Source organism: Anomaloglossus baeobatrachus, unplaced genomic scaffold, assembly GCF_048569485.1.
Source record: "Anomaloglossus baeobatrachus isolate aAnoBae1 unplaced genomic scaffold, aAnoBae1.hap1 Scaffold_86, whole genome shotgun sequence".
Lineage (NCBI taxonomy): Eukaryota > Metazoa > Chordata > Amphibia > Anura > Aromobatidae > Anomaloglossus > Anomaloglossus baeobatrachus.
This window is the reverse complement of record NW_027445250.1, coordinates 535,559-558,291: the sequence shown is the minus strand read 5'-3', so window position 1 is coordinate 558,291 and position 22,733 is coordinate 535,559. Positions and strand designations below refer to the sequence as shown.

The window sequence follows — 22,733 nt, the reverse complement described above, 5'->3', positions numbered from 1 at the left end:
GATGGATGGAGCCAAATACAGGACCATTCTTGAAGAAAACCTGTTGGAGTCTGCAAAAGCCCTGAGACTGGGACAGAGATTTGTCATTCAACAAGACAATGATCCCAAACAAAGCAAAATCTACAATGGAATGGTTCACAAATAACCGTATCCAGGTGTTAGAATGGCCAAGTCACAGTCCAGACCTGAACCCAATCGAGAATCTGTGGAAAGAGCTGAAAACTGCTGTTCACAAACGCCTCCATCCAACCTCACTCAGCTCCAGCTGTTTACAAAGAATGGGCGAGAATTTCACCTCTCCATGTGCAAAACTGATAGACACAGACCCCAAGAGACTGTGCTGTAATCACAACAAAAGGGGGCGCTGCAAAGCATTAACTTACAGGGGATGAATAATATTGCACGCCACAATTTACAGTTATTCTTTTTTATAAAAGTGTAAAATAAGCAATAAATTTCCTTCCTCTTCACAATTGTGTCACTTGTTGTAGATTCTTCACCAGAACATTCACATTTTATCTTTATGTTTGAAGCCTGAAATGTGGGAAAAGGCTGAATAATTCAAGGGGCTGAAAACTTTTGCAAGGCACTGTATATAACTATACTAGCTGTAGTACCCGACGTTGCCCGGGATAGTCACTGTCTCCCTCTCTGTCTCTGTCTGTCTACAGATGAAATGCAAAAAAGGGGTGGTGATCCAGGCGCTGCGTAGATGTAACCACACCCTCTCTGTCTGTCTCTTTCCCAGTCTGTTTCTCTCCCTGTCTCTTTCCCTGTCTTTCTCTGTATCTTTCCCTGTCTGTCTCTTTGTCTGCCTCTGTCTGTCTGTCTCTTTCCCTGTCTGCATTGTGACACACCAACATTCTTCTGAAGTTCTGGCTGCATTGTGGCTCCCAGCTCCATTGACTTTAATGGAAGCAGGTGTAAAGCATGGAGTTAAAATTTCCCCTCAAAACATAGTCTATGACGTTCCCTGAGTCACATGAGGTGTCTGTGCAAAGTTTTGTGACTGTAAATACAACGATGCGGATTCCTTTATTGGACACACACACACACACACACACACACACACACACACACACACACACACACACACACACACACACACACACACCTTTATATATTAAATATATTATATACACAAACACATCAATGCTGTAGATATCAGATATACTGTACATACACAAACAGCATACATCAGTCAGACCCCACCTGGAAGACTGTGTACAGTTCTGGGCCCCAATTCAAGAAAGACTGATATATTGGAGCAAGTCCAGAAAAAGCAACCAAGATAGTAGAAGGTGTGCAAACGGGAGGCAGTGAGGGCAGTCAGAGAGTGGAACATGCATCCACGGGAGGCAGTGAGGGCAGTCAGAGACTGGAGCATGCATCCACGGGAGGCAGTGATGGCAGTCAGAGAGTGGAACAGGCATCCACGGGAGGCAGTGAGGGCAGTCAGAGAGTGGAACAGGCATCCACGGGAGGCAGTGAGGGCAGTCAGAGAGTGGAACAGGCATCCACGGGAGGCAGTGAGGGCAGTCAGAGAGTGGAACATGCATCCACAGGAGGCAGTGAGGGCAGTCAGAGACTGGAACATGCATCCACGGGAGGCAGTGAGGGCAGTCAGAGTGGAAAAAGCATCTACGAGAGGCAGTGAGGGCAGTCAGAGACTGGAACAGGCATCCACGGGAGGCAGTGAGGGCAGTCAGAGTGGAACAGGCATCCACGGGAGGCAGTGAGGGCAGTCAGAGAGTGGGACAGGCAGCCACGGGAGGCAGTGAGGGTAGTCAGAGAGTGGAACAGGCATCCACGGGAGGCAATGAGGGCAGTCAGAGAGTGGAACAGGCATCCACGGGAGGCAGTGAGGGCAGTCAGAGAGTGGAACAGGCATCCACGGGAGGCAGTGAGGGCAGTCAGAGAGTGGGACAGGCAGCCACGGGAGGCAGTGAGGGTAGTCAGAGAGTGGAACAGGCATCCACGGGAGGCAATGAGGGCAGTCAGAGAGTGGAACAGGCATCCACGGGAGGCAGTGAGGGCAGTCAGAGACTGGAACATGCATCCACGGGAGGCAGTGAGGGCAGTCAGAGAGTGGAACATGCATCCACGTGAGGCAGTGAGGGCAGTCAGAGACTGGAGCATGCATCCACGGGAGGCAGTGATGGCAGTCAGAGAGTGGAACAGGCATCCACGGGAGGCAGTGAGGGCAGTCAGAGAGTGGAACAGGCATCCACGGGAGGCAGTGAGGGCAGTCAGAGAGTGGAACAGGCATCCACGGGAGGCAGTGAGGGCAGTCAGAGAGTGGAACATGCATCCACAGGAGGCAGTGAGGGCAGTCAGAGACTGGAACATGCATCCACGGGAGGCAGTGAGGGCAGTCAGAGTGGAAAAAGCATCTACGAGAGGCAGTGAGGGCAGTCAGAGACTGGAACAGGCATCCACGGGAGGCAGTGAGGGCAGTCAGAGTGGAACAGGCATCCACGGGAGGCAGTGAGGGCAGTCAGAGAGTGGGACAGGCAGCCACGGGAGGCAGTGAGGGTAGTCAGAGAGTGGAACAGGCATCCACGGGAGGCAATGAGGGCAGTCAGAGAGTGGAACAGGCATCCACGGGAGGCAGTGAGGGCAGTCAGAGAGTGGAACAGGCATCCACGGGAGGCAGTGAGGGCAGTCAGAGAGTGGGACAGGCAGCCACGGGAGGCAGTGAGGGTAGTCAGAGTGGAACAGGCATCCACGGGAGGCAATGAGGGCAGTCAGAGAGTGGAACAGGCATCCACGGGAGGCAGTGAGGGCAGTCAGAGACTGGAACATGCATCCACGGGAGGCAGTGAGGGCAGTCAGAGAGTGGAACATGCATCCACGGGAGGCAGTGAGGGCAGTCAGAGACTGGAACATGCATCCACGGGAGGCAGTGAGGGCAGTCAGAGAGTGGAAAAAGCATCTACGAGAGGCAGTGAGGGCAGTCAGAGACTGGAACAGGCATCCACGGGAGGCAGTGAGGGCAGTCAGAGTGGAACAGGCATCCACGGGAGGCAGTGAGGGCAGTCAGAGAGTGGGACAGGCAGCCACGGGAGGCAGTGAGGGCAGTCAGAGAGTGGAACAGGCAGCCACGGGAGGCAGTGAGGGCAGTCAGAGAGTGGAACAGGCAGCCACGGGAGGCAGTGAGGGCAGTCAGAGAGTGGAACAGGCATCCACGGGAGGCAGTGAGGGCAGTCAGAGAGTGGAACAGGCATCCACGGGAGGCAGTGAGGGCAGTCACAGAGTGGAGCAGGCATCCATGGGAAGCAGTGAGGGCAGTCAGAGTGGAACAGGCAGCCATGGGAGGCAGTGAGATATCAGTCAATGGAAATTTTCAAGAGGAAACCGTTGAAACATATAGTTAAGATGATTTAGGAAAACCTGAACTCTCAGGGGGTGGACCCGATGGACCTGGAGATCCCTTCCAACTCTACCATTGTACACACACATATACACAAACACAGTTTATATCTAGTGCGGTCACTGAGGTTGTGAAGGGTTGTCTGCGTTGAATGTAAATTATCAGGCTTTACGGTCGTCAGCTTCTGTGTGGTCACCAAGTAATGACGTCCCCGTTGGGGAACAAGTCTGGAGATGCTGCAGCTACAGAGCAGGTTCAGGCCCCGCAGGTGCCTCACAGTAGTACGAGAAACATGCAGCGTAGGTTTTTCACGTTAAAAAACGACTCCTGGGAGACTTCCATGCTCCCTTGTGAAGTGTCTTCATGGCGTTCTCCTGAGCTCTCCAGACCAAATTTCCAACCATCATTGCATGCTAGACAGAAGCCGGAGTCATCGCTGCAGAGGACGGACCTCCGCTCAAGCCTCCATTGCCGTCTGTCCTTACATCCTGATGTGCTGTGAGCGCTGTGATATGGGGTCATGCATCACCATAGCTGAACACCTTGTACCCAAGTGTCGTGCAGATGCCTCCTGATACTTGTGTAGACACCTTAGGCTTGGAATGTAACGCCATTCTTGTAATCTGACGAGACCATGTGGTAACGCCATGAAGTAGCTTCATGAGGGAACGTAACCTTGGTCCTACTGCCAGGATTATGGTGGAATGGGGCATAATCTTCGGTAGCCGGACCCTTCTACCCCTCATTCCAGGTACTAACAGCTTGGTGTTACATTGATTTGTTAGTGGAACCAGAGGTACGGCCATTTCTCCAAAGTCTCCCAGGAGCTAATCATCACAACAATCCAGGCCACATGTTCCTCGTACTACCATGACCAGCCTACAAGACCTAAATGTTCTCCTGTGGCTGCAGTGTCTCTGGACTTAGCTTCTGAGATGCTGCAGCCACAGAGAGACGTCTCCCATGGCTGCAGTATCACAGGACCCGTCTCCCATGGCTGCAGTATCACAGGACCCGTTTCCCATGGCTGCATCATCTCCTCTCCCATCACCCATGGCTGCATCATCTCCTGACCCATCTCCCATGGCTGCAGCATCTCAGGACCTGTCTTCCATGGCTGTAGTGTCTTCGGACTTGTCTCCTGTAGCTGCAGCACATCGGGGACGTCATTGCTCGGTGATCACACAGGAGCTGCCTGCAGCGGATCCAGATGATTTGTACTTTCAGCAGCAGAACCTTCCTCAGACGACCATTAATAACCTCACTGATGGCAGCTGAGGCTGGAAGTGCCAGGACTTCTGCACGAGGCTGAGACTCCAGACTGGAGACATCTGGACAGATCAGTGACATCTCCATGTGGTGATCCCCATCGTTCACCCCTTCTTGGTGCTGTAATGTCAGTGTTGAGGAGGGTATACACACATATAAACATATATCCCTCTGTCCTCAGGCAGGATCTCTCTGTGCTGGTGGGAAGCACAGAGCTAGGCAGGCTATACCCACTCCGCAGAACGTCATACGCCATCAAAAAGGTGATTATACACGAGGAATTCAACATAACGTATCTCCGGAACGATCTGATGCTGCTCTTGACCAGGGACAAGATTACCTTTGGCCGTGGAGTTCAACCCATTTGTTTCACCAATTTGGATCTTCATCTCACTGCACTTAAGAACTGCGTGGTGTCAGGATGGACGGACCCAAAGGATGCAGGTGAGAGGGCGACAGAGGACTCGGGTGAGAGGGCGACAGAGGACCTCCCAGAGGACGCGGGTGAGAGGGCGACAAAGAACCTCCCAGAGGACGCGGGTGAGAGGGCGACAGAGGATCTCCCAGAGGACTCGGATGAGACGGCGACAGAGGACCTCCCAGAGGACGCGGGTGAGAGGGCGACAGAGAACCTCCCAGAGGACGCGGGTGAGAGGGCGACAGAGGATCTCCCAGAGGACTCGGATGAGACGGCGACAGAGAACCTCCCAGAGGACGCGGGTGAGAGGGCGACAGAGGATCTCCCAGAGAACTCGGGTGAGACGGCGACAGAGGATCTCCCAGAGAACTCGGGTGAGACGGCGACAGAGGATCTCCCAGAGAACTCGGGTGAGACGGCGACAGAGAACCTCCCAGAGGACTCGGGTGAGAGGGCGACAGAGGATCTCCCAGAGGACTCGGGTGAGAGGGCGACAGAGGACCTCCCAGAGGACGCGGGTGAGAGGGCGACAGAGGACCTCCCAGAGGACGCGGGTGAGAGGGCGACAGAGGATCTCCCAGAGGACTCGGATGAGACGGCGACAGAGGACCTCCCAGAGGACTCGGGTGAGAGGGCGACAGAGGACCTCCCAGAGAACTCGGGTGAGAGGGCGACAGAGGATCTCCCAGAGGACTCGGGTGAGAGGGCGACAGAGGATCTCCCAGAGGACTCGGGTGAGAGGGCGACAGAGGATCTCCCAGAGGACTCGGGTGAGAGGGCGACAGAGGATCTCCCAGAGGACTCGGGTGAGAGGGCGACAGAGGATCTCCCAGAGGACTCGGGTGAGAGGGCGACAGAGGATCTCCCAGAGGACTCGGGTGAGAGGGCGACAGAGGATCTCCCAGAGGACTCGGGTGAGAGGGCGACAGAGGATCTCCCAGAGGACTCGGGTGAGAGGGCGACAGAGGATCTCCCAGAGGACTCGGGTGAGAGGACGACAGAGGATCTCCCAGAGGACTCGGGTGAGAGGGCGACAATGGATCTCCCAGAGGACTCGGGTGAGAGGGCGACAATGGATCTCCCAGAGGACTCGGGTGAGAGGGAGACAGAGGATCCCCCAGAGGCCTCGGGTGAGAGGGAGACGGAGGATCTCCCAGAGGACTCAGGTGAGAGGGCGACAGAGGATCTCCCAGAGGACTCAGGTGAGAGGGCGACAGAGGATCTCCCAGAGGACTCAGGTGAGAGGGCGACAGAGGATCTCCCGGAGGACTCAGGTGAGAGGGAGACAGAGGATCTCCCAGAGGACTCAGGTGAGAGGGAGACAGAGGATCTCCCAGAGGACGCAGGAGAGAGGGCGACAGAGGATCTCCCAGAGGACTCAGGAGAGAGGGCGACAGAGGATCTCCCAGAGGACGCAGGAGAGAGGGCGACAGAGGATCTCCCAGAGGACGCAGGAGAGAGGGCGACAGAGGATCTCCCAGAGGATATTAATATATTTATTCATTTATATAACGCTATTAATTCCGCATCGCTTTACATACATTGGCATCACTGTCCCCATGGACAATCTAGAGTCCCTATCTGTATGTCTTTGGAGTGTGGGAGGAAACCAGAGAACCTGGAGGAAACCCACGCAAACACGGGGAGAACATACAAACTCCTGCAGATATTGTCCTTGGTGGGATTTGAACCCAGGACCCAAGCGCTGCAAGACTGCAGTGCTAACCACTGAGCCACCACAAGACTGCAGTGCTAACCACTGAGCCACCGTGCCAACGTATGCAGGTGGGAGTGTGACAGAGGATCTCCCAGAGGGTGCAAATAAGAGAATGAAAGAGAAACTCTTAGTGGGTCAGTAGCAGAACGCTCAGTCACCACTCTCTCCTCCGGCCAGACGCTCACGGTCACCACTCTCTCCTCCGGCAGGACGCTCAGGGTCACCGCTCTCTCCTCCGGCCAGACGCTCACGGTCACCACTCTCTCCTCCGGCAGGACGCTCAGGGTCACCACTCTCTCCTCCGGCCAGACGCTCACGGTCACCACTCTCTCCTCCGGCAGGACGCTCACGGTCACCACTCTCTCCTCCGGCAGGACGCTCAGGGTCACCACTCTCTCCTCCGGCAGGACGCTCAGTCACCACTCTCTCCTCCGGCAGGACGCTCAGTCACCACTCTCTCCTCCGGCAGGACGCTCAGGGTCACCGCTCTCTCCTCCGGCAGGACGCTCAGGGTCACCACTCTCTCCTCCGGCAGGACGCTCAGGGTCACCGCTCTTTCCTCCGGCAGAACGCTCAGTCACCACTCTCTCCTCCGGCAGGACGCTCACGGTCACCGCTCTCTCCTCCGGCAGGACGCTCAGGGTCACCGCTCTCTCCTCCGGCAGGACGCTCAGGGTCACCGCTCTCTCCTCCGGCAGGACGCTCAGGGTCACCGCTCTCTCCTCCGGCAGGACGCTCAGGGTCACCACTCTCTCCTCCGGCAGGACGCTCAGGGTCACCGCTCTTTCCTCCGGCAGGACGCTCAGGGTCACCACTCTCTCCTCCGGCAGGACGCTCAGGGTCACCACTCTCTCCTCCGGCAGGACGCTCAGGGTCACCACTCTCTCCTCCGGCAGGACGCTCAGGGTCACCACTCTCTCCTCCGGCAGGACGCTCAGGGTCACCACTCTCTCCTCCGGCAGGACGCTCAGGGTCACCGCTCTTTCCTCCGGCAGGACGCTCAGGGTCACCACTCTCTCCTCCGGCAGGACGCTCAGGGTCACCACTCTCTTCTCCGGCAGGACGCTCAGGGTCACCACTCTCTCCTCCGGCAGGACGCTCAGGGTCACCGCTCTCTCCTCCGGCAGGACGCTCAGGGTCACCACTCTCTCCTCCGGCAGGACGCTCAGGGTCACCGCTCTTTCCTCCGGCAGGACGCTCAGGGTCACCACTCTCTCCTCCGGCAGGACGCTCAGGGTCACCACTCTCTTCTCCGGCAGGACGCTCAGGGTCACCACTCTCTCCTCCGGCAGGACGCTCAGGGTCACCGCTCTCTCCTCCGGCAGGACGCTCAGGGTCACCGCTCTTTCCTCCGGCAGGACGCTCAGGGTCACCACTCTCTCCTCCGGCAGGACGCTCAGGGTCACCACTCTCTTCTCCGGCAGGACGGTCATTCTCCACATCTTGGTGCAGACTGTCTGTGGACAACATGAACCCTTGCCCTCTACAAAAGACAGAGTCAACGGAATGCTGCATCCATCGAGGTCTTCATGGTCCTGGCTGTTGGGTAAGATATTTATGAGCACTAGCAGATCATATTTGATGTAACAGATGTGAGTGCTTAGTCTTCCTCAGTGTGTGCGCTTCCTCTTTAGGGGACTGCTGGTAGCCCGGTGGCATGCTGGGTAAAGGAGCAATGGCTGCTGGCAGGAGTCCTGTCCGGTGCAGGGATGAGGCCGTACATTCCTGCCCTCTACACTCGCACCTCATACTATAGTCACTGGATTTCAGCACGGACGGTGCAGGCAGGGCGACCCTTCATTCCTGCCATCACTACGGTAGATCGCACACTGCAGCACTTCCGATCAGCAGTGAAGGAGGGAGCAGAAGGTGTGCTGTACGATTATTACAGCGAGAAGGAGCCTCCGAAGACGTACGGCTGCTCATGCAGGGCCAATCTGCTCCTCATTGTGTGCGGCATCTTTATTACATGGTGAAATAAACCAGAGCAATACGAGAAGAACCGCTGTAGATAGCTTGTGTAACCGCCACGTGGTGCTCCGCCACCTAGTGCACCGCCACGTGGTGCTCCGCCACCTAGTGCACCGCCACCTAGTGCTCCGCCATCTGGTGCACCGCCACCTAGTGCTCCACCATCTGGTGCACCGCCACCTAGTGCTCCGCCATCTGGTGCACCGCCACCTAGTGCTCCGCCATCTGGTGCGCCGCCACCTAGTGCTCCGCCCTGCGACACACAAGTGCGGAACTGGGCCCAGGAGGGGATAAAGGCAAAAAGATGGAGACCAGAACATACTGGATAGCGGTAGTATCAGGGAGATAGCCTAGCATGGTACCTCACTGCGGACCTAAGGTGGCGGGTGTGCAGCATGCCCACCGATGACGGCATTACCAATGATCAGCCGCGGGGCCGATGCGATGATATTATGCACTTTATTATTATTATTACACTCCTGTGAGATCAGCTGCAGTAATGTGGAAGCGTCCACACTGTTCAGAGGCACAGCAGTCCTCTGCTCACTCCCTGCCAGGTCCAGCGTCACCGATGACGGCATTACCAATGATCAGCCGCGGGGCCGGTGCGATGATATTATGCACTTTATTATTATTATTACGGTCCTGTGGGATCAGCTGCAGTAATGTGGAAGCGTCCACACTCCTCGGAGGCACAGCAGTCCTCTGCTCACTCCCTGCCGGGCTCCGTGTCACCGATGACAGCATTACCAATGCTCAGCCGCGGGGCCGGTGCGATGATATTATGCACTTTATTATTATGCTCCTGTGAGATCAGCTGCAGTAATGTGGAAGCGTCCACACTCCTCGGAGGCACAGCAGTCCTCTGCTCACTCCCCGCCAGGTCCCGCGTCACCAATGACGGCATTACCAATGATCAGCCGCGGGGCCGGTGCGATGATATTATGCACTTTATTATTATTACGCTCCTGTGAGATCAGCTGCAGTAATGTGGAAGTGTCCACACTCCTCGGAGGCACAGCAGTCCTCTGCTCACTCCCCGCCAGGTCCCGCGTCACCAATGACGGCATTGGCAATGATCAGCCGCGGGGCCGGTGCGATGATATTATGCACTTTATTATTATTATTATTATTACGCTCCTGTGAGATCAGCTGCAGTAATGTGGAAGCGTCCACACTCCTTGGAGGCACAGCAGTCCTCTGCTCACTCCCCGCCAGGTCCCACGTCACCGATGACGGCATTACCAATGATCAGCCGCGGGGCCGGTGCGATGATATTATGCACTTTATTATTATTATTATTATTACGCTCCTGTGAGATCAGCTGCAGTAATGTGGAAGCGTCCACACTCCTCGGAGGCACAGCAGTCCTCTGCTCACTCCCTGCCGGGCTCCGTGTCACCGATGACAGCATTACCAATGCTCAGCCGCGGGGCCGGTGCGATGATATTATGCACTTTATTATTATGCTCCTGTGAGATCAGCTGCAGTAATGTGGAAGTGTCCACACTCCTCGGAGGCACAGCAGTCCTCTGCTCACTCCCTGCCGGGCCCCGCGTCACCGATGACGGCATTACCAATGATCAGCCGCGGGGCCGGTGCGATGATATTATGCACTTTATTATTATGCTCCTGTGAGATCAGCTGCAGTAATGTGGAAGTGTCCACACTCCTCGGAGGCACAGCAGTCCTCTGCTCACTCCCTGCCGGGCTCCGTGTCACCGATGACAGCATTACCAATGATCAGCCGCGGGGCCGGTGCGATGATATTATGCACTTTATTATTATTACGCTCCTGTGAGATCAGCTGCAGTAATGTGGAAGCGTCCACACTCCTTGGAGGCACAGCAGTCCTCTGCTCACTCCCTGCCGGGCTCCGTGTCACCGATGACAGCATTACCAATGATCAGCCGCGGGGCCGGTGCGATGATATTATGCACTTTATTATTATTACGCTCCTGTGAGATCAGCTGCAGTAATGTGGAAGCGTCCACACTCCTTGGAGGCACAGCAGTCCTCTGCTCACTCCCTGCCGGGTTCCGTGTCACCGATGACGGCATTACCAATGATCAGCCGCGGGGCCGGTGCGATGATATTATGCACTTTATTATTATGCTCCTGTGAGATCAGCTGCAGTAATGTGGAAGTGTCCACACTCCTCGGAGGCACAGCAGTCCTCTGCTCACTCCCTGCCGGGCTCCGTGTCACCGATGACAGCATTACCAATGATCAGCCGCGGGGCCGGTGCGATGATATTATGCACTTTATTATTATTACGCTCCTGTGAGATCAGCTGCAGTAATGTGGAAGTGTCCACACTCCTTGGAGGCACAGCAGTCCTCTGCTCACTCCCTGCCGGGTTCCGTGTCACCGATGACGGCATTACCAATGATCAGCCGCGGGGCCGGTGCGATGATATTATGCACTTTATTATTATTACGCTCCTGTGAGATCAGCTGCAGTAATGTGGAAGCGTCCACACTCCTCGGAGGCACAACAGTCCTCTGCTCACTCCCCGCCGGGCCCCGCGTCACCAATGACAGCATTACCAATGCTCAGCCGCGTGGCCGGTGCGATGATATTATGCACTTTATTATTACGCTCCTGTGAGATCAGCTGCAGTAATGTGGAAGCGTCCACACTCCTCGGAGGCACAGCAGTCCTCTGCTCACTCCCCGCCGGGCCCCGCGTCACCAATGACAGCATTACCAATGATCAGCCGCGGGGCCGGTGCGATGATATTATGCACTTTATTATTATGCTCCTGTGAGATCAGCTGCAGTAATGTGGAAGCGTCCACACTCCTCGGAGGCACAGCAGTCCTCTGCTCACTCCCCGCCGGGCCCCGCGTCATGGCTCTCCCCCGAGCTGCCCGTATTCTGGCATCAGTCTGGCAGCTTTAGCTTGTTCCCATTGTCTGCGCTGAGTCCTCAGGGAGAGCTGTGTAGTCAGGGCACAGGGTCAGTGCGGCACAGCTCATCAGTAGGGATCGGCACGTTTGCTGGTGAGTCCGTTACCTCGGCGAGCTCCACCTTCCTCGCCCACGCTCGCACGCTCTTCTCCAGCTCCTCCTGCGCCATTTTCTCCTGCACGTACTGCAGAACGTCGGGGACGCGATAGTCGCTCAGCTGCTTCCTCAGCTTCTTGTTCAGACTTTCAGCCTCTTCTCGTTCCTAACAAAAGTAACCAGGGACATAAAAAGGGTCACAGCCTAAAACCCGGGACCACCAAGAACCCTGCGCCATGTCCCCCCCAGGCCCCGGCTCACCTGCTCCACCAGATCACTTTCCACCTCGATTCTCTGCAGGATCTCATTACGGGACAACATTTCCTTGGCGAGATGAACCGACTCCAGGGTGGTGAGCAGAAGTTTCTTCTGTAAGAGCAGGGGACAATCCAGAGCCTCGTCCTACCCCTCCACGTATGCACACCGCCCATCCAGAGCCTAGCCCTACTCCTCCACATATACACACCACCCATCCAGAGCCTAGCCCTACTCCTCCACGTATGCAAACTGCCCATCCAGAGCCTAGCCCTACCCCTCCACGTATGCACACCGCCCATCCAGAGCCTAGCCCTACCCCTCCACATATACACACCACCCATCCAGAGCCTCGTCCTACCCCTCCACGTATGCAAACTGCCCATCCAGAGCCTAGCCCTACCCCTCCACATATACACACCACCCATCCAGAGCCTAGCCCTACTCCTCCACGTATGCAAACTGCCCATCCAGAGCCTAGCCCTACCCCTCCACGTATGCACACCGCCCATCCAGAGCCTAGCCCTACCCCTCCACATATACACACCGCCCATCCAGAGCCTAGCCCTACCCCTCCACATATACACATCACCCATCCAGAGCCTAGCCCTACTCCTCCACGTATGCACACCGCCCATCCAGAGCCTAGCCCTACCCCTCCACGTATGCACACCGCCCATCCAGAGCCTAGCCCTACCCCTCCACGTATGCACACCGCCCATCCAGAGCCTAGCCCTACCCCTCCACATATACACACCACCCATCCAGAGGCTAGCCCTACTCCTCCACATATACACATCACCCATCCAGAGCCTAGCCCTACTCCTCCACGTATGCAAACTGCCCATCCAGAGCCTAGCCCTACCCCTCCACGTATACACACCGCCCATCCAGAGCCTCGTCCTACCCCTCCACATATACACATCACCCATCCAGAGCCTAGCCCTACTCCTCCACATATACACATCACCCATCCAGAGCCTAGCCCTACTCCTCCACATATACACATCACCCATCCAGAGCCTAGCCCTACTCCTCCACATATACACATCACCCATCCAGAGCCTAGCCCTACTCCTCCACATATACACATCACCCATCCAGAGCCTAGCCCTACTCGTCCACATATACACACCGCCCATCCAGAGCCTCGTCCTACCCCTCCACATATACACATCACCCATCCAGAGCCTAGCCCTACTCCTCCACATATACACATCACCCATCCAGAGCCTAGCCCTACTCCTCCACGTATGCACACCGCCCATCCAGAGCCTAGCCCTACCCCTCCACATATGCACATCACCCATCCAGAGCCTAGCCCTACCCCTCCACGTATGCACACCGCCCATCCAGAGCCTAGCCCTACTCCTCCACGTATGCAAACTGCCCATCCAGAGCCTAGCCCTACCCCTCCACGTATACACACCGCCCATCCAGAGCCTAGCCCTACCCCTCCACGTATACACACCGCCCATCCAGAGCCTAGCCCTACCCCTCCACGTATGCACACCGCCCATCCAGAGCCTAGCCCTACCCCTCCACGTATACACACCGCCCATCCAGAGCCTCGTCCTACCCCTCCACGTATGCAAACTGCCCATCCAGAGCCTAGCCCTACCCCTCCACGTATGCACACCGCCCATCCAGAGCCTAGCCCTACCCCTCCACGTATGCACACCGCCCATCCAGAGCCTAGCCCTACCCCTCCACATATACACACCACCCATCCAGAGCCTAGCCCTACTCCTCCACGTATGCAAACTGCCCATCCAGAGCCTAGCCCTACCCCTCCACGTATACACACCGCCCATCCAGAGCCTAGCCCTACCCCTCCACATATACACACCACCCATCCAGAGCCTAGCCCTACTCCTCCACGTATGCAAACTGCCCATCCAGAGCCTAGCCCTACCCCTCCACGTATACACACCGCCCATCCAGAGCCTCGTCCTACCCCTCCACGTATACACACTGCCCATCCAGAGCCTAGCCCTACCCCTCCACGTATGCACACCGCCCATCCAGAGCCTAGCCCTACCCCTCCACATATACACATCACCCATCCAGAGCCTAGCCTTACTCCTCCACGTATGCAAACTGCCCATCCAGAGCCTAGCCCTACCCCTCCACGTATACACACCGCCCATCCAGAGCCTAGCCCTACCCCTCCACATATACACACCACCCATCCAGAGCCTAGCCCTACTCCTCCACGTATGCAAACTGCCCATCCAGAGCCTAGCCCTACCCCTCCACGTATACACACCGCCCATCCAGAGCCTCGTCCTACCCCTCCACGTATACACACTGCCCATCCAGAGCCTAGCCCTACCCCTCCACGTATGCACACCGCCCATCCAGAGCCTAGCCCTACCCCTCCACGTATACACACCGCCCATCCAGAGCCTCGTCCTACCCCTCCACGTATACACACCGCCCATCCAGAGCCTGGTCCTAACCCTCCACATATACACACCACCCATCCAGAGCCTAGCCCTACTCCTCCACGTATGCAAACTGCCCATCCAGAGCCTAGCCCTACCCCTCCACGTATACACACTGCCCATCCAGAGCCTAGCCCTACCCCTCCACGTATGCACACCGCCCATCCAGAGCCTAGCCCTACCCCTCCGCATATACACACCACTCATCCAGAGCCTAGCCCTACTCCTCCACGTATGCACACCGCCCATCCAGAGCCTAGCCCTACCCCTCCACGTATACACACCGCCCATCCAGAGCCTCGTCCTACCCCTCCACATATACACACCACCCATCCAGAGCCTAGCCCTACTCCTCCACGTATGCAAACTGCCCATCCAGAGCCTAGCCCTACCCCTCCACGTATACACACCGCCCATCCAGAGCCTCGTCCTACCCCTCCACGTATACACACCGCCCATCCAGAGCCTGGTCCTAACCCTCCACATATACACATCACCCATCCAGAGCCTAGCCCTACTCCTCCACATATACACATCACCCATCCAGAGCCTAGCCCTACTCCTCCACATATACACATCACCCATCCAGAGCCTAGCCCTACTCCTCCACATATACACATCACCCATCCAGAGCCTAGCCCTACTCCTCCACATATACACATCACCCATCCAGAGCCTAGCCCTACTCGTCCACATATACACACCGCCCATCCAGAGCCTCGTCCTACCCCTCCACATATACACATCACCCATCCAGAGCCTAGCCCTACTCCTCCACATATACACATCACCCATCCAGAGCCTAGCCCTACTCCTCCACGTATGCACACCGCCCATCCAGAGCCTAGCCCTACCCCTCCACATATGCACATCACCCATCCAGAGCCTAGCCCTACCCCTCCACGTATGCACACCGCCCATCCAGAGCCTAGCCCTACTCCTCCACGTATGCAAACTGCCCATCCAGAGCCTAGCCCTACCCCTCCACGTATACACACCGCCCATCCAGAGCCTAGCCCTACCCCTCCACGTATACACACCGCCCATCCAGAGCCTAGCCCTACCCCTCCACGTATGCACACCGCCCATCCAGAGCCTAGCCCTACCCCTCCACGTATACACACCGCCCATCCAGAGCCTCGTCCTACCCCTCCACGTATGCAAACTGCCCATCCAGAGCCTAGCCCTACCCCTCCACGTATGCACACCGCCCATCCAGAGCCTAGCCCTACCCCTCCACGTATGCACACCGCCCATCCAGAGCCTAGCCCTACCCCTCCACATATACACACCACCCATCCAGAGCCTAGCCCTACTCCTCCACGTATGCAAACTGCCCATCCAGAGCCTAGCCCTACCCCTCCACGTATACACACCGCCCATCCAGAGCCTAGCCCTACCCCTCCACATATACACACCACCCATCCAGAGCCTAGCCCTACTCCTCCACGTATGCAAACTGCCCATCCAGAGCCTAGCCCTACCCCTCCACGTATACACACCGCCCATCCAGAGCCTCGTCCTACCCCTCCACGTATACACACTGCCCATCCAGAGCCTAGCCCTACCCCTCCACGTATGCACACCGCCCATCCAGAGCCTAGCCCTACCCCTCCACATATACACATCACCCATCCAGAGCCTAGCCTTACTCCTCCACGTATGCAAACTGCCCATCCAGAGCCTAGCCCTACCCCTCCACGTATACACACCGCCCATCCAGAGCCTAGCCCTACCCCTCCACATATACACACCACCCATCCAGAGCCTAGCCCTACTCCTCCACGTATGCAAACTGCCCATCCAGAGCCTAGCCCTACCCCTCCACGTATACACACCGCCCATCCAGAGCCTCGTCCTACCCCTCCACGTATACACACTGCCCATCCAGAGCCTAGCCCTACCCCTCCACGTATGCACACCGCCCATCCAGAGCCTAGCCCTACCCCTCCACGTATACACACCGCCCATCCAGAGCCTCGTCCTACCCCTCCACGTATACACACCGCCCATCCAGAGCCTGGTCCTAACCCTCCACATATACACACCACCCATCCAGAGCCTAGCCCTACTCCTCCACGTATGCAAACTGCCCATCCAGAGCCTAGCCCTACCCCTCCACGTATACACACTGCCCATCCAGAGCCTAGCCCTACCCCTCCACGTATGCACACCGCCCATCCAGAGCCTAGCCCTACCCCTCCGCATATACACACCACTCATCCAGAGCCTAGCCCTACTCCTCCACGTATGCACACCGCCCATCCAGAGCCTAGCCCTACCCCTCCACGTATACACACCGCCCATCCAGAGCCTCGTCCTACCCCTCCACATATACACACCACCCATCCAGAGCCTAGCCCTACTCCTCCACGTATGCAAACTGCCCATCCAGAGCCTAGCCCTACCCCTCCACGTATACACACCGCCCATCCAGAGCCTCGTCCTACCCCTCCACGTATACACACCGCCCATCCAGAGCCTGGTCCTAACCCTCCACATATACACACCGCCCATCCAGAGCCTGGTCCTACCCCTCCACGTATGCAAACTGCCCATCCAGAGCCTAGCCCTACCCCTCCACGTATACACACCGCCCATCCAGAGCCTCGTCCTACCCCTCCACGTATGCACACCGCCCATCCAGAGCCTGGCCCTACCCCTCCTCGTATACACACCGCCCATCCAGAGCCTAGCCCTACCCCTCCACATATACACACCGCCCATCCAGAGCCTAGCCATACCCCTCCACGTATACACACCGCCCATGCAGAGCCTAGCCCTACCCCTCCACGTATGCACACCGCCCATCCAGCGCCTCGTCCTACCCCTCCACATATACACACCGCCCATCCAGAGCCTGGTCCTAACCCTCCACATATACACACCGCCCATCCAGAGCCTAGCCCTACCCCTCCACATATACACACCACCCATCCAGAGCCTAGCCCTACTCCTCCACGTATGCAAACTGCCCATCCAGAGCCTAGCCCTACCCCTCCACGTATACACACCGCCCATCCAGAGCCTCGTCCTACCCCTCCACGTATGCACACCGCCCATCCAGAGCCTGGTCCTAACCCTCCACATATACACACCGCCTATCCAGAGCCTAGCCCTACCCCTCCACATATACACACCGCCCATCCAGAGACTAGCCCTACCCCTCCACGTATACACACCGCCCATCCAGAGCCTAGCCCTACCCCTCCACGTATACACACCGCCCATGCAGAGCCTAGCCCTACTCCTCCACATATGCACACCGCCCATCCAGAGCCTAGCCCTACTCCTCCACATATATGGACCCCCCCATCCAGAGCCTAGTCCTAACCCTCCACGTATACACACCGTCCATCCAGAGCCTCGTCCTACCCCTCCACGTATGCACACTGCCCATCCAGAGCCTCGTCCTACCCCTCCACGTACATGGACCCCCCCATCCAGAGACCAGCCCTACTCCTCCACGTATGCACACCGCCCATCCAGAGCCTAGCCCTACTCCTCCACATATATGGACCCCCCATCCAGAGCCTAGTCCTAACCCTCCACGTATACACACCGCCCATCCAGAGCCTCGTCCTACCCCTCCACGTATACACACCGCCCATCCAGACCCTGGTCCTACCCCTCCACGTATACAAACCGCCCATCCAGACCCTGGCCCTACCCCTCCACGTATACACACCGCCCATCCAGAGCCTAGTCCTAACCATCCACGTATACACACCGCCATCCAGAGCCTGGTCCTACCCCTCCACGTATACACATCGCCCATCCAGAGCCTCGTCCTACCCCTCCACGTATACACACCGCCCATCCAGAGCCTCGTCCTACTCCTCCACGTATACACACCGCCCATCCAGAGCCTCGTCCTACCCCTCCACGTATGCACACCGCCCATCCAGAGCCTAGCCCTACCCCTCCACGTATACACACTGCCCATCCAGAGCCTAGCCCTACCCCGCCACGTATACACACTGCCCATCCAGAGCCTGGTCCAACCCCTCCACGTATACACACTGCCCATCCAGAGCCTAGTCCTACCCCTCCACGTATACACACCGCCCATCCAGAGCCTAGCCCTACCCCTCCATGTATACACACCGCCCATCCAGAGCCTCGTCCTACTCCTCCACGTATACACACCGCCCATCCAGAGCCTTGTCCTACCCCTCCACGTATACACACCGCCCATTCAGAGCCTAGTCCTAACCCTCCACGTATACAGACCCCCGTCCAGAGCCTGGTCCTACCCCTCCACGTATACACACCGCCATCCAGAGCCTGGTCCTACCCCTCCACGTATACACACCGCCATCCAGAGTCTTGTCCTACCCCTCCACGTATACACACCGCCATCCAGAGTCTGGTCCTACCCCTCCACGTATACACACCGCCCATCCAGAGCCTGGTCCTACCCCTCCATGTATACACACCGCCCATCCAGAGACTAGCCCTACTCCTCCACGTATACACTGCCCATCCAGAGCCTAGCCCTACTCCTCCACGTATACACACCGCCCATCCAGAGCCTCGTCCTACCCCTCCACGTATGCACACTGCCCATCCAGAGCATGTTCCTACCCCTCCACGTATACACACCGCCCATCTAGAGCCTGGTCCTACCCCTCCACGTATACACACTGCCCATCCAGAGCCTCGTGCTACCCCTCCACGTATACACACTGCCCATCCAGAGCCTCGTCCTACCCCTCCACGTATACACACTGCCCATCCAGAGCCTGGTCCTACCCCTCCACGTATACACACTGCCCATCCAGACCTGGTCCTACCCCTCCACGTATACACACTGCCCATCCAGACCTGGTCCTAACCCTCCACGTATACGCACCGCCCATCCAGAGCCTGGTCCTACCCCTCCACGTATACACACTGCTTATCCAGAGCCTGGTCCTAACCCTCCACACACATGAACCCACCCATCCAGAGACTAGCCCTACTCCTCCACGTATACACACCGCCCATCCAGACCCTGGCCCTACCCCTCCACGTATACACACCGCCCATCCAGAGCCTAGTCCTACTCCTCCACGTATACACACCGCCCATCCAGACCTGGTCCTACCCCTCCACGTATACACACTGCCCATCCAGACCTGGTCCTACCCCTCCACGTATACACACCGCCCGTCCAGAGCCTAGTACTAACCCTTCACGTATACACACCGCCCGTCCAGAGCCTAGTCCTACCCCTCCACGTATATAGACCCCCGTCCAGAGCCTAGTCCTAACCCTCCACGTATACGCACCGCCCATCCAGAGCCTCGTGCTACCCCTCCACGTATACACACTGCCCATCCAGAGCCTCGTCCTACCCCTCCACGTATGCACACCGCCCATCCAGACCTGGTCCTACCCCTCCACATATACACACTGCCCATCCAGACCTGGTCCTACCCCTCCACGTATACACACCGCCCATCCAGAGCCTGGTCCTACCCCTCCACATATACACACTGCCCATCCAGAGCCTAGCCCTACTCCTCCACGTATACACACTGCCCATCCAGAGCCTGGTCCTACCCCTCCACGTATACACACCGCCCATCCAGAGACTAGTCCTAACCCTCCACGTATACACACTGCCCATCCAGAGCCTAGCCCTACTCCTCCACGTATACACACTGCCCATCCAGACCTGGTCTTACCCCTCCACATATACACACTGCCCATCCAGACCTGGTCCTACCCCTTCACGTATACACACTGCCCATCCAGAGCCTCGTCCTACCCCTCCACGTATACACAAAGCCCATCCAGAGCCTCATCTTACCCCTCCACGTATACACACTGCCCATCCAGAGCCTAGTCCTACCCCTCCACATACATGGACCCCCCCCCCATCCAGAGCCTAGCCCTACCCCTCCACGTATACACACTGCCCATCCAGACCTGGTCCTACCCCTCGACGTATACACACCGCCCATCCAGAGCCTCGTCCTACCCCTCCACGTATACACACCGCCCATCCAGATCCAGAGCCTGGTCCTACCCCTCCACGTATACACACTGCCAATCCAGAGCCTCGTCCTACCCCTCCACGTATACACACTGCCCATCCAGAGCCTCGTCCTACCCCTCCACGTATACACACTGCCCATCCAGAGCCTCGTCCTACACCTCCACGTATACACACTGCCCATCCAGAGCCTCGTCCTACCCCTCCACGTATACACACCGCCCATCCAGAGCCTCGTTCTACCCCTCCATGTATACACACTGCCCATCCAGACCTGGTCCTACCCCTCCACGTATACACACTGCCCATCCAGAGACTAGCACTACTCCTCCATGTATACACACTGCCCATCCAGAGCCTAGCCCTACCCCTCCACGTATACACACTGCCCATCCAGAGCCTAGCCCTACTCCTCCACGTATACACACCGCCCGTCCTGAGCCTTGTCCTACCCCTCCACGTATACACACCGCCCGTCCAGAGCCTAGCCCTACTCCTCCACGTATACACACCGCCCGTCCAGAGCCTAGTCCTACCCCTCCACGTATATAGACCCCCGTCCAGAGCCTAGTCCTACCCCTCAACGTATACGCACCGCCCGTCCAGAGCCTAGTCCTACCCCTCCATGTATACAGATCCCCCATCTTGTTCCTGTAGGTCACCTTGTAGGAGTTCAGGACTTGCAGGGTGTTCCCAGTTGTCAGTTTTAGCTGCAGAAGATCCTGGTTTCTTTCATCGATTCTTTCCAAAAATTGAGCATTTTCGATTTTCAGCTGCTGGAAATCCACCTCGTTCAGCACTTCACCCATCTCCTCCTTCTAGAAATCACATACAGCAGAGGTTATGGCTGCTACCCTGTGCCTCCCCGAAATCATCCTGTCCAGGTGTTGCCCATTATTTGCCATGCCATGTCGTTATAAAGACTGAATCGCCGATGCCAGGCCACCCCGGGCGCCCCCGCACCGATGCCAGGCCACCCCCGCACCGATGCCAGGCCACCCCCGCACCGATGCCAGGCCACCCCGGGCACCACCGCACCGATGCCAGGCCACCCCCGCACCGATGCCAGGCCACCCCGGGCACCACCGCACCGATGCCAGGACACCCCGGGCACCACCGCACCGATGCCAGGCCACCCCGGGCACCCCCACACCGATGCCAGGCCACCCCGGGCACCCCCACACCGATGCCAGGCCACCCCGGGCACCCCCAGACCGATGCCAGGCCACCCCGGGCACCCCCAGACCGATGCCAGGCCACCCCGGGCACCCCCACACCGATGCCAGGCCACCCCTGGCACCCCCACACCGATCCCAGGCCACCCCGGGCACCCCCACACCGATGCCAGGCCACCCCTGGCACAACCACAGTGATGCCAGGCCACCCCGGGCACCACCGCACCGATGCCAGGCCACCCCGAGCAAACAACCACACTGATGCCAGGCCACCCCGAGCACCCCCATACCGATGCCAGGCCACCCCGGGCACACCCGCACCGATGCCAGGCCACCCCGAGCGCCCCCGTTCCGATGCCAGGCCACCCCGGGCGCCCCCGCACCGATGCCAGGCCACCCCCGCACCGATGCCAGGCCACCCCGGGCACCCCAGCACCGATGCCAGGCCACCCCGGGCACCGATGCCAGGCCACCCCGGGCACCGATGCCAGGCCACCCGGGGCACCGATGCCAGGCCACCCGGGGCACCAGCGCACCGATGCCAGGCCACCCGGGGCACCAGCGCACCGATGCCAGGCCACCCCGGGCACCCCCGCACCGATGCCAGGCCACCCCGGGCACCCCCACACCGATGCCAGGCCACCCCGGGCACCCCCACACCGATGCCAGGCCACCCCGGGCACCCCCACACCGATGCCAGGCCACCCCGGGCACCCCCACACCGATCCCAGGCCACCCCGGGCACCCCCACACCGATGCCAGGCCACCCCGGGCACAACCCCATCGATGCCAGGCCACCCCGGCCGCACCAGGAAAGATTAGATGTATGGTACCCGCACAGCCATGGCACTCGGGTACAGGAGGGAGGATTAGATGTACAGTACCCGCACAGCCATGACACTCGGGTACAGGAAGGAGGATTAGATGTACAGTACCCGCACAGCCATGACACTCTGGTACAGGAGAGAGGATTAGATGTACGGTACCCGCACAGCCATGACACTCGGGTACAGGAGGGAGGATTAGATGTACAGTACCCGCACAGCCATGACACCCGGGTCCAGGAGGGAGGATTAGATGTACAGTACCCGCACAGCCATGACACTCGGGTACAGGAG

General features: G+C 58.1%; 2 protein-coding genes across 4 annotated transcripts in view; one reads left to right on the top strand and one right to left on the bottom strand.

Annotated features, from left to right (window-relative positions):
- Positions 1-8,753, top strand: part of PRSS54 (serine protease 54) — a 151,558-nt gene extending 142,805 nt beyond the window's left edge. Inside the window, exons 4-6 of the mRNA XM_075333547.1 lie at positions 4,824-5,086; positions 8,202-8,323; positions 8,412-8,753. Of these exons, the coding sequence (XP_075189662.1) occupies positions 4,824-5,086; positions 8,202-8,323; positions 8,412-8,753 (727 nt within the window). The remainder of the gene's footprint in view (positions 1-4,823; positions 5,087-8,201; positions 8,324-8,411) is intronic.
- Positions 8,754-11,481: 2,728 nt separating this feature from the next.
- CFAP263 (cilia and flagella associated protein 263) overlaps positions 11,482-22,733 on the bottom strand; it is a 31,217-nt gene continuing 19,965 nt past the window's right edge. For all 3 annotated transcript variants that reach the window (XM_075333550.1, XM_075333552.1, XM_075333551.1), the window contains 4 exons: positions 21,103-21,258; positions 12,017-12,124; positions 11,766-11,921; positions 11,482-11,688 (listed from right to left, as the gene is read on the bottom strand). In XM_075333550.1, coding sequence (XP_075189665.1) covers positions 11,599-11,688; positions 11,766-11,921; positions 12,017-12,124; positions 21,103-21,258 — 510 coding nt within the window. In that variant the 3' untranslated portion in view covers positions 11,482-11,598. The remainder of the gene's footprint in view (positions 11,689-11,765; positions 11,922-12,016; positions 12,125-21,102; positions 21,259-22,733) is intronic.